Source organism: Palaemon carinicauda, chromosome 36, assembly GCF_036898095.1.
Source record: "Palaemon carinicauda isolate YSFRI2023 chromosome 36, ASM3689809v2, whole genome shotgun sequence".
Classification (NCBI taxonomy): Eukaryota; Metazoa; Arthropoda; class Malacostraca; order Decapoda; family Palaemonidae; genus Palaemon; species Palaemon carinicauda.
The window spans coordinates 2188065-2203751 of record NC_090760.1 but is presented as its reverse complement, the minus strand read 5'-3'; the positions used below and the strand labels follow the sequence as shown (position 1 = coordinate 2203751).

The 15687-nt window shown below is 41.8% G+C and overlaps 1 protein-coding gene across 2 annotated transcripts in view; it reads left to right on the top strand.

Moving 5' to 3' along the window:
- Positions 1-15687, top strand: part of Dgkepsilon (diacylglycerol kinase epsilon) — a 54475-nt gene that overhangs the window by 28504 nt on the left and 10284 nt on the right. For both annotated transcript variants that reach the window (XM_068359869.1, XM_068359870.1), the window contains exons 6-8: positions 957-1177; positions 7950-8130; positions 13565-13698. In XM_068359869.1, coding sequence (XP_068215970.1) covers positions 957-1177; positions 7950-8130; positions 13565-13698 — 536 coding nt within the window. The remainder of the gene's footprint in view (positions 1-956; positions 1178-7949; positions 8131-13564; positions 13699-15687) is intronic.

The following is a 15687-nucleotide window of genomic DNA, read 5'->3' as shown; positions in this document are numbered from 1 at the left end:
TCTTGGATACCACTGGTATGTAGCCGTAGTCTACTTGCCACTTCCTAGGACTTTGTAAATCTCAAGAAGAACTTTATGGACTTGATCCTGTCAAGGGGAAAATGTGTCAGGTTTTTGGTGCATCAATATACAAACCTGTGAGTGATTGGGTTCTACCCTTGTCATTAAGCAACTACTTTGTTAACAATTCAATGGACATTCCAGCTCCTTTAAAGACATATCCCCTATTTGATAAACTAGAAAAGATGCAAATTACTTTTAAATTTATTTCAAATGATCTACTGTACACTGTTAAAGAGACATTGTCTATGAAAAAATATAGATGTTGAAGAGACACTGTCCTTGACTTATTTACAGTTATAACATGAGTTTTGTTAGGATTCAGCGTCATTCCCCATAACTTGCACCATATACTGATGTTAGCTTATATTGTTATTAAGGGATTAAGCAACAACAGGTTTACATTAAGGAGATGGAATGTATTTAAAGAGAGTAGTAGCATCTGCATATGCAACAAGCTTATTTACAATGTCAAATCACTATAATATGAACAGTATGGGCCGAGATCACTACCCTGAGGGACACTAGATATTATATTCCTGTAGACAATATGATGTCCATTTACAACTACTCTTTGCAATCTACACTATTACTTGAAAATTAAATAATGATGCTGAGAAATGAACTGGGTCCTCTCATCTGTTTAAGTTTGAAAACAAGTGCCTTACGACTTGCATGGAGAAAGGCAGCATTTGTTGGACGATTAGTGACAGAATTTGGAAGAGTGTGTGAGAGAAGGAAGTTGAGAGTTAATGTGGGTAAGAGTAAGGTTGTTGAGTAATACTGTAATAAAATCATTTGACTTAATTTTAGATTGTTTTATTTTTTATGAAGGTTGTAAGGTATTTTATCAGTTGATTGACATGTACAGTTATTGATTTTTTGTTTGCTTTCAGGAAACCAAAAATCAGGCAGCAGTGAATGCTCTGTCATTTTGTCTTCATTCCGAAGGATTTTAAATCCGGCACAAGTATTAGATTTAGCTGAGCATCCCCCTGAGGAAGCCCTAGAGTGGTGCGACTTAGTTCCTTCCGATGTTACGTGTCGAATTATTGTGGCGGGCGGTGACGGCACCGTGGGATGGGTCTTTAATGCCATATTTAAACTGAAGCTGAAGGTGATTATGGGTTAGGATTTATTTTTAGCACTTTGGTCTTATGATTAAATCCTAAGGTAAATTATCCGTAATACATTAAGGAGATGGAATACATTTAAAAAGAATAGCATCATCTGCATATGCAACAAGCTTATTTTCAATGCCAAACCACATGTATATATGTATTATGAACAGTATGGGCCAAGAACATTACCCTGAGGGACACCAGATATTATTATGTTTATAACACTGTACTAATACTGAAGAGACTTTCATAGTTAGGATACTTTAATTTATAAGTAAAGCCATAAAAAATATATATACAGTATTTGCTTTGATCATGCCATCTACTAAAGTTTTTGTATAGATACTTACTGCTAATAGACTCAATTTACATGTATAACAAACATCTGAGTTGATATACTTAACATGAATGTATAATTCTCATTTTTCAATATTAAACTTACCCGATGATCATATAGCTGTCAGCTCTGCTGCCCGACAGAAAAACCTACGGGCGGAATACGCCAGCGATCGCTATACAGGTGGGGGTGTACATCAACAGCGCCATCTGTCAAGTAGGTACTCAAGTACTCGATGTCAACACAGAACCAATTTTCTCTCTGTCGTGCCACTGGCAAGACTTACTAAATACGCTTTTACTAACTGGATTTGTTTTCACAACTATTTGGTGAAGTACACTATTCTAGTTTTGAGCTTTCGCTGTGCAGGGGTTTTATCTTCATTTCAAAACTTGAACTCGGTTTGGATAGTTTTAATTATGGTGACAAAGAGAGTATGGACTCTTTCACTTTTAAATGGCCGACCCTTCCCTTAGACGGAAGTGTGTTTAGGTTTTTAGTAATTTTGCTTAACACGTTATAGATCTATATTTTATATCTCTCCGCCTTTATTAGGCCTCTTCGATTAACTTTCCTTTTATTATAAACATATAAAAATAAATTTTTATGTTTTGTTTATATGCGACCTTTCCTGATAGTAGGCGGTCCTGACTTGGAACCGAAGTTAATCAACGTTGAGCCCGTTATATCGTATTTAACCTTTAAAGAATTTAAAACTTTTTAAATTTAATGTTTTATGAAAGAATTTCTTTGATAGTCTCGTACTGTTTTCAAAGATGAACTAACGTTTAGTTTTTAGTCTACGCAGTTGTTGGCGTTCAGGACGTTCAACATGCGCTCTATCGTTACGATAGAGAGAGAGTGTATCACGGTTTCACTTTGCAGTAAGAGTAAACCGATTCTAGCGTTTCGTTCATTCTTTCTTAGCTTAAATGGTTTAAATTCTAAATTAAAGGAACTTTTTATTTGGAAAACCTTTCAGTTTTTTTTTTTTCCTTTAGCAAATATCATGTTTTGACGATATATAATTGGGCTCTTCTCTCAGGTGCGAAATCTAGAGAGAAAGAGAGAGATAGATACGAAGGGAGAGAGAGGAGAAAAAACGTTTCGTTCAAGCGGGTAACGTTGTTCTCGTTTTACTCTCCTCCCTAGTCGCTGTAGGGGAAGAAGGTAAAACGTTTCTAGGGTTTTATTCTTGTTCCCAGGCTATGTGCGGTGAGAGATTGTAAACGTAGTTTATTTGATCTAGTGTTTAGTCTCTTTCCCAGCCACTGAATTCTTTATCTTTATATATGTTTTCTGTTGCTTTATACGACTGTTTTCGCAATTACTACCTTTTAATGAAGGGTAGGATTGCGTGTTTCAGGTAGAAATCAGTAAAAGTTTCGATTTCAGTGAAATAAGTGCAAAACAGAAAATCAAAGTGATAAAGTGATATGCGCAAAGTGTTAGAGTGTTGCGTCCGAGGGTTCGTCTGTTCGTGCCTGTCGTTCACCTAGTCCGGGACCTCTTGCAAGCTCCCAAGCCCAGGGGAGAAGTAATGTCGAACGACTTATGGGTTCGTCAGGCCTTGATCAACGAACAGACGTTTTTCCCTCCGTGGTTTCGGGCGTATCTACCCAAGATCGCCCCACCCACACAAAGACGAGAGAGCCCATTTACTTCTCGTCTGCGGAAGAGGTTTCTCGTAAGAAACCTTGGACCAAGGTCTCGCAGCTTATTAAGTGCAAGTCGGTCCCTTCCGCGCAAGTCCAACGGCCCAGGTGTAGCCACTGGGTCAGTTCGGACTCGCTGCAGTCATCCGACGACTGCACACCTCCCAAGAGAGGCAAGGTGGTACCGCAACAGGCAGTAACTCCGTCTGTTGCCGCACCCGCTGTTTTAGACCCTCAGTCACAACGGACAGTAGCTCCGTCTGTTGCCGCTTTTGTAGACCCTAAGTGGTCTTTACTGCAGTCTATGCAGACTCAGTTAGCTGCGGTTATGCAGGAGTTTCGTGCGGAGAAGGTTAACGCTGCACCCGTTAGCCTACAACCTGCCACGGTTGTGCGCCCAGCTCACGCTGAGGCTGCCTGCTCCCACACTCCGACTGCGGAGAAGGTTGACGATGCACCCGTTTGCCTACAACCTGCCACGGTTGTGCGCCCAGCAGACGCTGCGGCTGCCTGCTCCCACACTGGCTGTGAGAGCTCCTCCACCCATGCGCAGTCGACCCTGCCAGACGCATGCTGACTCCCACAGACGCACGGAGCACTCCGTTGACGTGCGTGTGCTACCACAACAACAGGAGGGTGGAGTTAAGCTGCCGTGTTTTGACACGGTGCGTCAGCCTCCGCAACCCACTGTGGTTACCGCCACTCGCCCGCAGCAGACTAGTCAGTCAGGAGTTGAGGCTTCCCCACACAGCTTTGGTTGTTGCCAGCTCACAGACTGTCAAGCAGTTACATAACGTTGCCTTCTGGTCTGCTACTTATGCACCAGTGCTGTATGTCCTCTTGTAACTGCTGCTCCTCGTTCGCCTCACGTCAGAACTTACACTAGGCCTAGCGACTTCGAAGCCGTTGTTGTTAAGCTAGTGCTCTCTCGCTCTCCTAGAGAGCGTTACGTCGGCTAGGCGACTGGTTTTTGCACCAGGAGGAGTTTTAGGGATACAGCCTTTTGATTTCCCTTCTTTTTATCTGGCTTATAGAGCGAGAGTCTGATAGGACACGAGAGAAGTTCTCAGCTTGGGAGTTCATGCCTCTGCCCAGGTAGACTTCTCAATTCTGGTAGACTCGGCCAGGCGCATAGCCAGGAGACGCTCCAGTTGTTTACAGGTCAACTTCTCAACTTTTGTCGAGCCTTTGTAGTTTTGCTGTACTATTATGTCACACATAACAAGGCTTCCAGGGATGGTAAATGGCTCCGCTTCAGTCGCTAACCCCGTCTGTTGCCACACCTGCTCCCGTAGACCCTAATGGGCTTTGCTGCAAGACATGCAGTCCAAGCTTGTGTCCTTGATAGAGGACTTAATACGGAGAAGAACCTTCTGGCCAACAACCTTCCTACCGGTTGGTTGTGCGCCCTGTTGACGCTGAGGTATCTTACTCGCGTCCGCCAGTTGAGGTGGTTCCTCCACCGATGAGACCCAGTGTGGGTTGCCAGTCGCACGTTGACGTTAAGCGACGCTCGGAGGTGGTTGTTGACGTTCAGTGTGTCACTAGGAAGACGTTCAACAACCAGCAGAGGTGACTTGTTGTGACGCAGTGCGTCAACCTCAGCAACCCGGTAGGGTGTTGACTGCACAACCCAGACAGTCTAGACAGTTTCGGGTTGACGCTGTACTTCCTCGCGTCCCCATGGTTGACAGTTCACAGACTGTGCAGCAGTACCATGATATTGCGTCCGGCTCCGTCACGCATCCACCAGTGCGACCGGATTCAGCGAGTCAGACGTTGCCCACTCCGTTGCCGTTTCCTCATCAGTTTCGGATGAGGAACCCTCTGATGAGGACGTTGCTGAACAAGACGATCAACCCCCAGCCCTGCTATCCATCCAGAAGATGCTGAAGAAGGAACGCTGCCCTGTCAGGCTGTGGATGAGTCTGGTAAGGACACTGTCATCCGTGGTTCAATTTGTGTCACTAGGAAGACTACACCTCCGTCCTCTTCTATACCATCTAGCTTTTCACTGGAAAAAGGACAAGACGCTAGAAGCGGTCTCGATCCCGGTTTCCGGAAAGATAAGTCTGGTCTGACTTGGTGAAAGGACTTTTTCAACCTTAGAAAGGGTCTTCCCCTGACTGTTCAGACTCCCAACCACGTTCTCTTCTCGGACGCATCGGACGTAGTCTGGGGTGCGACATTAGACGGTAGGGAATGCTCGGGATTATGGAACTCGAGTCAAAGGACAATGCATTTCAACTGCAAGAAGCTACTGGCAGTACGTCTGACCTGGAAAAGCTTCAGGTCTCTCCTTCAAGGCAAGTGGTGGAGGTGAACTCGGACAACACACGGCTTTGACGTACATCTCCAAGCAAGGAGGGACCTACTCTCTGACATGGTACGAGATCGCAAGGGACCTCCTCACCTGGTCAACAGGTCTAGACTTTTCACTAGTAACGAGGTTCATCCAAGGCAACTTGAATGTCATAGCAGATTGTCTCAGTCGGAAAGGACAAATAATTCCAACAGAATGGACCCTCCACAAGGATGTATGCAAGAGACTTTGGGCCACCTGGGGCCAGCCAACCATAGATCTCTTCGCAACCTCGATGACCAAGAGGCTCCCAATAGTTTGCTCACCTATCCCGGACCCAGCAGTAGTTCATATAGATGCCTTTCTACTAGATTGGTCACATCTAGATCTATATGCATTCCCTCCGTTCAAGATTGTCAACAAGGTACTGCAGAAGTTCTCCTCTCACGAAGGGACAAGGTTGACGCTAGTTGCTTCCCTCTGGCCCGCGAGAGAATGACTCACCGAGGTACTTCGATGGCTAGTAGACGTTCCCAGAACACTTCCCCTAAGGGTGGACCTTCTACGTCAGCCACGCGTAAAGAAGGTACACCAAGGCCTCCATGCTCTTCGTCTGACTGCCTTCAGACTATCGAAAGACTCTCGAGAGCTAGAGGCTTTTCGAAGGAGGCAACCAGAGCGTTTGCTAGAGCAAGGAGAACATCCACCCTTAGAATCTACCAATCGAAGTGGGAAATCTTCCGAAACTGGTGCAAGTCAGTATCCGTATCCTCGACCAGTACCTCTGTAACTCAAATAGCTGACTTTCTCTTATATCTGAGGAAAGAACGATCTCTTTCAGCTCCCACTATCAAGGGTTACAGAAGCATGTTGGCATCAGTCTTCCGTCACAGAGGCTTAGATCTTTCCAACAATAAAGATCTACAGGACCTCCTTAAGTCTTTTGAGACCACGAAGGAGCGTCGTTTGGTTACACCTGGTTGGAATTTAGACGTGGTACTAAGATTCCTTATGTCAGACAGGTTTGAACCGCTTCAATCAGCCTCCCTGAAAGATCTCACCTTTAAGACTCTTTTCCTGATATGCTTAACCACAGCTAAAAGAGTCAGTGAGATTCATGCCTTCAGCAAGAACATCGGATTCTCATCCGAAACGGCTACATGTTCTACAACTTGGTTTTCTAGCCAAACACGAGCTGCCTTCTCGGCCTTGACCAATATCGTTCGATATTCCAAACTTATCGTATGGTTGGAAATAAACTAGAAAGAGTATTATGTCCTGTAAGAGCTCTTAAATTCTATTTAAAAACCTTTACGAGGCCCGTCTGAAGCTTTATGGTGTTCGGTTAAGAATCCATCTTTGCCTATGTCAGAGAATGCTTTATCCTATTTTATCAGACTGTTAATACGAGAAGCTCATTCCCATCTGAATGAGGAAGACCAAGCTTTGCTGAAGGTAAGGACACACGAAGTTAGAGCTGTCGCAACTTCCGTGGCCTTTAAACAAAATAGATCTCTGCAAAGTATATTCGACGCAACCTATTGGAAAAGCAAATCAGTGTTCGCGTCTTTTATCTTAAGAATGTCCAGTCTCTTTACGAGAACTGCTACACTCTGGGACCATTCGTAGCAACGAGTGCAGTAGTGGTGAGGGCTCGACCACTACAAGTCCCTAATTCCATAACCTTTTTAATCTTTCTCTTGAAATGTTTTATTATTGTTTTTGGGTTGTCCGGAAGGCTAAGAAGCCTTTCGCATCCTACTTGATTTGGCGGGTGGTCAAAGTCATTTCTTGAGAAGCGCCTAGATTAGAGGTTTTGATGAGGACCTTTAGTATGGGTTGCAACCCTTCATACTTCAGCTCCTAGGAGTCGCTCAGCATCCTATGAGGATCGCGAGGCTCAGTAAGGAAGACGTACTTAAAAAGGCAGAGTAATTGTTCAAGTCGACTTCCTTACCAGGTACTTATTTATTTTATGTTTGTTATTTTGAATAACTGCTAAAATGAAATACGGAATACTTAGCTCATAATAATGTCAACATGTAATGCTGGTCTCTACCCACCCCCCTGGGTGTGAATCAGCTATATGATCACCGGGTAAGTTTAATATTGAAAAATGTTATTTTCATTAGTAGAATAAATTTTTGAATATACTTACCCGATGATCATAAATTAAAGGACCCACCCGTCCTCCCCAATAGAGACCCAGTGGACAGAGGAGAAAATTGGTTCTGTGTTGACATCGAGTACTTGAGTACCTACTTGACAGATGGCGCTGTTGATGTACACCCCCACCTGTATAGCGATCGCTGGCGTATTCCGCCCGTAGGTTTTTCTGTCGGGCAGCAGAGCTGACAGCTATATGATCATCGGGTAAGTATATTCAAAAATTTATTTTACTAATGAAAATAACATGATTCATGTATTCAAAATATAGTTTTATAAAAAAATAATAAATCTGAATGAATTTTCAGAATGAGCCCCTTGTTGCCGTGTTGCCCCTGGGAACGGGAAACGACCTTTCGCGTGTATTAGGGTTTGGCGAGGGTTACAACGCTGATGTGGATGTGGAAGATTACCTCGATCAGGTTACCTCGGCTCGTCCAGCCAAGCTCGACAGATGGAAAGTCCGATACTCTCCAAGTAGAAATCTGGGTACATAACTTTTTCCATTGTTTATTTACTGCATTTAATCAAGATTTTAATGATGTTTCTACAATATTTAATCAGGATTTTAATGATGTTTCTACATAATTTAATCAGGATTTTAATGATGTTTCTACAGAATTTAATCAGTATTTTAATGATGTTTCTACAATATTTGATAAGGATTTTAATGTTTCTGCAGCATTTAACCCTTTTACCCCCAGGCTATTTGAAAATTTCCAACCCTTAACCCCCAGGCATTTTTTTTTTTCAAGCACATTTTGCAATATATATTTTTTAGATTGCTCTAACAGCCTTAATTTTCATCATAGAGAGGTGAGGTTGGTCTCATTCTTTTGGAAAATGCCTGAAGTTTCTCATAAAGTTATCAAAAATATGCAAAAAAAAAATGTAAATAGCAGTTTTTTTCAAGGACGTACCAGTTCGTCCATGGGGATAAAGGGATAAGTTTTGTGAAACATACCAGTACATCCATTGGGGGTAAAAGGGTTAATCAGGATTTTAATGATGTTTCTATAGCATTTAATCAGGATTTTAATGATGTTTCTATAGCATTTAATCAGGATTTTAATGATGTTGTTTCAGACACGTTCATTTACTTTCTGCTGCTCTTCATGTTACACTGCTTTATACTTTTTTTATATCTACAGTAGCTGCCCAACTACTTTGGATTTGAGTTTACCTTGCTTATATTTTCACCTTTCATTTAGAATTTAATTATTTTGGCCTAACCCTTAGAGTTTTTGTGCAATATGGGGCTGAGACAGGGATGTGTGATGTCGCCGTGGATGTTGAACTTGTATGTTGATGGAGTGGTGAGAGAGGTGAATGCTCGAGTGCTTGGACGAGGATTAAAACGGGTAGACGAGAATGACCATGAATGGGAGGTAAATCAGTTGTTGTTTGCGGATGATACTGTACTGGTTGCAGACACAGAAGAGAAGCTTGACCGACTAGTGACAGAATTTGGAAGGGTATGTGAGAGAAGGAAGTTGAGAGTTAATGTGGGTAAGAGTAAGGTTATGAGATGTACGAGAAAGGAAGGTGGTGCAAGGTTGAATGTCATGTTGAATGGAGAGATACTTGAGGAGGTGGATCAGTTTAAGTACTTGGGGTCTGTTGTTGCAGCAAATGGTGGAGTGGAAGCAGATGTACGTCAGAGAGTGAATGAAGTTTGCAAAGTGTTGGGGGCAGTTAAGGGAGTAGTAAAAAAGAGAGGGTTGGGCATGAATGTAGAGTTCTATATGAGAAAGTGATTGTACCAACTGTGATGTATGGATCGGAGTTGTGGGGAATGAAAGTGATGGAGAGACAGAAATTGAATGTGTTTGAGATGAAGTGTCTAAGGAGTATGGCTGGTGTATCTCGAGTAGATAGGGTTAGGAACGAAGTGGTGAGGGTGAGAACGGGTGTAAGAAATGAGTTAGCAGCTAGAGTGAATATGAATGTGTTGAGGTGGTTTGGCCATGTTGAGAGAATGGAAAATGGCTGTCTGCTAAAGAAGGAGATGAATGCAAGAGTTGATGGGAGAAGTACAAGAGGAAGGCCAAGGTTTGGGTGGATGGATGGAGTGAAGAAAGCTCTGGGTGATAGGAGGATAGATGTGAGAGAGGCAAGAGAGCGTGCTAGAAATAGGAATGAATGGCAAGCGATTGTGACGCAGTTCCGGTAGGGCCTGCTGCTGCCTCCGATGCCTTAGATGACCGCGGAGGTAGCAGCAGTAGGGGATTCAGCATTATGAAGCTTCATCTGTGGTGGATAATGTGGGAGGGTGGGCAGTACCAGCTGAACTCGGTTGAGTCCCTTGTCAGGCTGAGAGGAACGTAGAGAGTAGAGGTCCCCTTTTTGTTTTGTTTCATTTGTTGATGTCGGCTACCCCCCAAAAATTGGGGGAAGTGCCTTGGTATATATATACAGTGAACCCTCATTTATCGCGGTAGATAGGTTCCAGTCGCGGCCGCGATAGGTGAAAATCCGCGAAGTAGTGACACCATATTTACCTATTTATTCAACATGTATATTCAGACTTTTAAAACCTTCCCTTGTACGTAGTACTGTTAACAAACTACCCTTTAATGTACAGAACACTTAATGCATGTATTACAGTACCCTAAACTAAAACAGGCACAAATATTAAAGGTGATTTTATATCATGCATTTCCTAAACATGCTAAAAAGCACGATAAAAAATGGCAACCAATGTTTTGTTTACATTTATCTCTGATCATAATGTAGAAACAAACTGGAGGTAGAGCTTTGCTTATTACCCAGACATATTTCCCATACTTTTCCCTTAGAACTACATCACATCTTCCTACTTTAGATATATATATATATATATATATATATATATATATATATATATATATATATATATATATATATATATACATATATATATATATATATATATATATGTATATATATATATATGTGTGTGTGTGTATATATATATATATATTTATATGTATACACATATACATACCTACATATATACATAAATACATGCATACATATATATATATATTACTGTATATATATGGGTTATGGAAAAAATCCGCGAAGTGGTGAATCCGCGATGGTCGAACCGCGAAGTAGCGAGGGTTCACTGTATGTATGTATGTATGTATATGCAACTTCAGATCTAAGTAAGCTGCATTAATTCAAAATGACTATAATTTCATGTTTTAAAGTTGTGTATAATTAACTGTAATTAAGGACATTCTTTCATGCTCATTTCACAAACCAGTGGAAATTGTTGTTTATTCCTACGCAGATGCAAACATCCAAGTCATTTATATGGAGTTACTGCTAATCATGTTTTAAACGACCGACCAATCAAAATTGGGTTGACTGCGTCATGCTTCGTGCTGGTTAAACGCATCGCACGTGCACGGAACAAGTGGGAGCTACTTGAAATCATCGCCCAGCTTGAATTTTATCACAAATTTTAAGAGTTTTTATTTAATATTGCATTGTTCTTGACCATCCCAATGCTATTGCCAACTATTAGAAATCAAATTCTTAATGTTGGGTAAACAATCAACGCAAAGATTTTTTTTTTTTTCCTTGGCCGTGAAAAACCAAAACCACGATGAACAAGGCCCGACTGTTAATACAAGTCCTCAAACTTCGGTAGAAAAGAAACCCACCATTGGAAATTCACCTTAAAAATGGCACATTCAAGTCTTTGGACACTCAATGGTCTTCGTGGTGACAGCACTATCATGACTTAACTGACAGTTCTAACAGGACATGTGGCTGTTCTAGCCGCTGGCCTCATTACTCAGCCGCTGGCCTCATTACTCAGACATTTTTGGAGAAAAAGATTGCTGAGGCGGATAATGATATTCATTGGACTTGAAGCCTGCTCGGGGGTTTTTTGCCCCAATACAAGTGTGACTCGATTTCTTCAGTATTTACTGATAGACTAGAAAATTGCCCTTCTGTTTATTATGTAATACTTTATGTTCATACCACTTTACCCCTGGCAAAGATTACATTTTTGGAACTGAGCGAGTAGTCTTACCTCGTTATGAGCAGGCTCTTCCATTAAGGTTAATGTTAAAGGCCGCTCATGAATGGCAAGAGGCAAGGGATAGTGACATTGCCCTATCAAGTAGGACAGTGCCCTAGAGACTTTCCATATGATCAGCGCCCAAGCCTCTTCTCCACCCAAGCTAGGACCAAGGAGTGCATGGCAATGGCTGCTGATAACTCAGCAGATAGACCTACTATATAGGCTCTCCCAATCCCCCCTTCCTTAGCTCACAAGGATGGTGTGGTTGCAGAGACCAAAGGAACTAACGAGTTTGAGCAGGACTCGAAACCTAGTCTGGCGTTCACCTGCCAGGGGCGTTACCACATCGGCCACCACAACCCTTTGACCAGGTGAGTGTTGAGGAGATGCTGTGAGCAACCTTCCACTTGCTCCTTGCGCCTGCACTGCGTTTACCCAGCACGAAGCTTGACACAATCGACCAAATGTGATTAAACAGTGTACCAGATGGGCAATAATAACTTGAAAATTTACCGAAGCGAACACAACCCAAAATGGCTGCCGACACCGAGGCAGACCAATCGCTTCCAAAATTAAAAACCACAACTGGAAACAGAACAAATGCCCGGTAATGCAATAAGCTGTCAAAACAAACTATGGTACTTAACATTGGTAAAGGTGAAGTAGCAACGTCAGTCATGTTGAATTAACGACAAACACTTCGAAAAAACACTGGGTAAAAAAACTCGTCTTTGCGGGCAAGTCCAAAACAGAAGGACGTCAGATGGCACTGGTGTCGGGCGTTGGTGGGGTGGCTCAGGTTGGTGCGGTTGAGACCGATGTTGCGGCTCACCCTTCGTGTATATTGACGAAGGAATACTCTAAATGAAAGACGACCTGTGAATAGTGGCTTTCACACGCCCTTTCTTTATACACGACGCCCTTAGGGGTGCTCGCGCAAGGGTAGTAACCTCTGCATTCCATACTTTAACTATCTCTGGTATATTTGGAAGTTATTTATATCAGAAAAGTGACAAGAAGGACTTTTCACCGGCGAACACAGGTCGACCCAGAAAGTACATATATAAAATTTTGAATATTAGGGTACTATGTAATTTTTACAAGAAATTGTATTCCCTATCTTCTAGGTAGCGTAGCCTTTAAATTAATTCGTCAAAGGAACCTGTTCATAATGGTCTTTGGTTACTTGTAAGATATTTTCTTCTGCTAGAGTACTGTATGTGGTAAAGGCAAAAAATTCAGATGTAATATTTTGCCTTTCACTCGGTACACACTCACCATCTTTCAGCCTTTCTGCAAACTCGATACCATTCTTGTGTGACATGATTGGCAGTGTAGTTTTAAACTTTTCCTCCAGATTTGGTAAAGGTCTTATGTTACAATCCACTCTTAAGTGTGTGGTGTGCTATTTTCTGTCTTACATTAACAACTTCAATCTCTTGTTAGTTTTGAATTTTGCAATTCTAGTGTTGTTAAAAGAGAAGTCAGTATTTTCTATATATGTTAATTTATGATTAGGTTATTTAAAAATTCAAAACACTGCATGTTGTTCCCTTTCCAAGCATAACTTTGTCGGAAAAAACATCCAAAATTTTGAGATTGATACCGAGAAATATCTGTGAATTTATGATTAGTAGCTATTCAAAAATTCAAAACTTTGCATGTTGTTCCCTTTTCAAGCAGAACTTTGTCAGGAAAAGCTCATTCATATCAACATCCAAAATTTTGATATGGATACTGAGAAAAAACTTAATCGTCAACAATATGTCCATATACCTAAATATTTTACAAGTCAGATATCATAGTATAAGTAAGACTTAAATTTACCTTAGGAAAAATGTTATTTCAAAGTATCATGAATTCTTCATTTGCAAGTACTTTCATGCCATTCTTTTCCCGCAGGTATATTGATGCCTGCGAGAGAGGTACACATGAACAATTATTTGAGCATTGGTGTCGATGCCCTGGTTACTCTAAACTTCCACCGTGCCAGGCAGTCTCCATTCTACATTTTTAGTAACAGACTGATCAATAAGGTAAGTCGGGGACTGTTAGTTTGTATGAAGGACTTTTTTCACTCGAAGATTTTTATGTCCTGGTGTAGTGTGGAATTTATTAAAAATTAAAATACTTATTCAGCATTTGGAGAGCATTTCCAGTTTTCCTTTATTATATTTAACTTCAGGAGATCAAACCTACTTTTGCAGACTATGTCATTTAATAGTTTTTTTATTCATCTCCAGTGGTACCTCTACATACGAATTTAATCCGTTCCACAACCGAATTCGGATGTAGAAAATGTTCGGATCTCGAAACGAATTTTCCCATAAGAATACATTGAAATAGGATTAATCCGTGGTTGAGCCCAAAAACCTATGATAACTCCTTAATAAACTACTACACATAATTTCCCATGAGAATAATGCGCACTAAATTAGATAATAGACATGTGAAAAAGAAGAAGTAAATAAGAAACGGGTTTTTAGCGTCGCTTTACCTTAGAAACTCCAGCGCAGGTGTTGTTGGTCTTGCTACGCAAAGAGGAGACGGACGGGGGGCGAGGAGGTAGAGAGGTTAACTACGATAAACGTAGACTACCGTAACTTATTCTAACTTACACTAAGTGAACTTTAACATAACTTAGCTTATTTATTTTTTTCATTTTTATATTTTATATTTTTTTTACATTTTCTTTTTTTCTTTTTGATGATTAATTTTAATCACTTTCACTCTCTCCACTTAAAATTGATTGAATTTATTTCGCTCCACTCTTTGCCGGTTTCTTTGAACCACTTCCATCCTCTTCATCACGAGTTCGCTTCGTAGTTTTTTTAAAGAAACTATCGATAGATAGTTGCTTGGTACGGCTTTTCAGAATGTTTCGAAAGTGAGTTAGGCAAACATCATCGAACTGCGCAACTACACGACAAACCTGCAATTTTTTTAGGTGGTATTTGTCGTTGAAGTCGACCACGTCTTAATATTTTCCTAACACCTCTTTTATTTGCGCTGAACCTAACACATGTTCTACCTCCTCGATCCCTTCTTTGTCATCACTCATGTGCTCAGACATAGCATGGAGTTCCTTGAGCTCCTCTGTGGTAAGTTCGTCGTGATGTTCGGCGACGAGTTCCGTGACGTCATCTGCGTCGACCTCCAGACCCATGGACTTGCCAAGGGAGACAATTTCCTCTACGTCTTCCACTGCACCCACCACGGGATCAGGTTCGGGGTCAAAACCTATAAATCTCGGGGAGAAACTGCATCAGGCCACAGCTTCTTCCAGGCAGAATTGAGGGTCCGTCGAGTTAATCCCACCCAAGCTTGATCTATGATCTTCAAGCAGTGCACGATGTTGAAGTGGCTTTTCCAAAATTCACGCAAAGTTAAGTTTGTGCTTTGCGTGACATTAAAGCACTGCTTGAATAGGTGCTTGGTGTAGAGCTTCTTGAAATTCGAGATGACTTGCTGGTCCATGGGCTGGAGGATAGAGGTGGTATTCGGTGGAAGATACAGCACCTTTATGAACTTAAATTCACCGAAGATATCATCTTCAAGTCTGGGGGGGGGGGTGAGCGGGTGCATTGTCAAGGCATAGCATGCACTTTGAAGGCAATTTCTGTTCATGAAGATACTTCTTCACAGAAGGGCCGAAAACTTGGTTAACCCATTGCACAAAGAACTGCCTAGTGACCCAGGCCTTCGAGTTGGATCGCCAGAAAACATGAAGCTGGTCCTTATCGACGTTGTGTGCCTTAAAGGCCCTAGGGTTCTCAGAATGGTAAACCAGTAAGGGCTTGACTTTAAAGTCCCCGCTAGCGTTGGCACATAGGGCAAGAGTCAACCGATCCTTCATTGGCTTATGCCCAGGCAATTTCTTCTCTTCGACGGTGATGTAGGTTCAACTGGGCATCTTCTTCCAAAACAGCCCGGTTTCATCACAATTAAACACTTGCAGCTCTACGTAGCCTTCTTCCAGCACGATCCTTTCAAAGTTCTTGACAAAGTCAGCTGCAGCCTTTGTG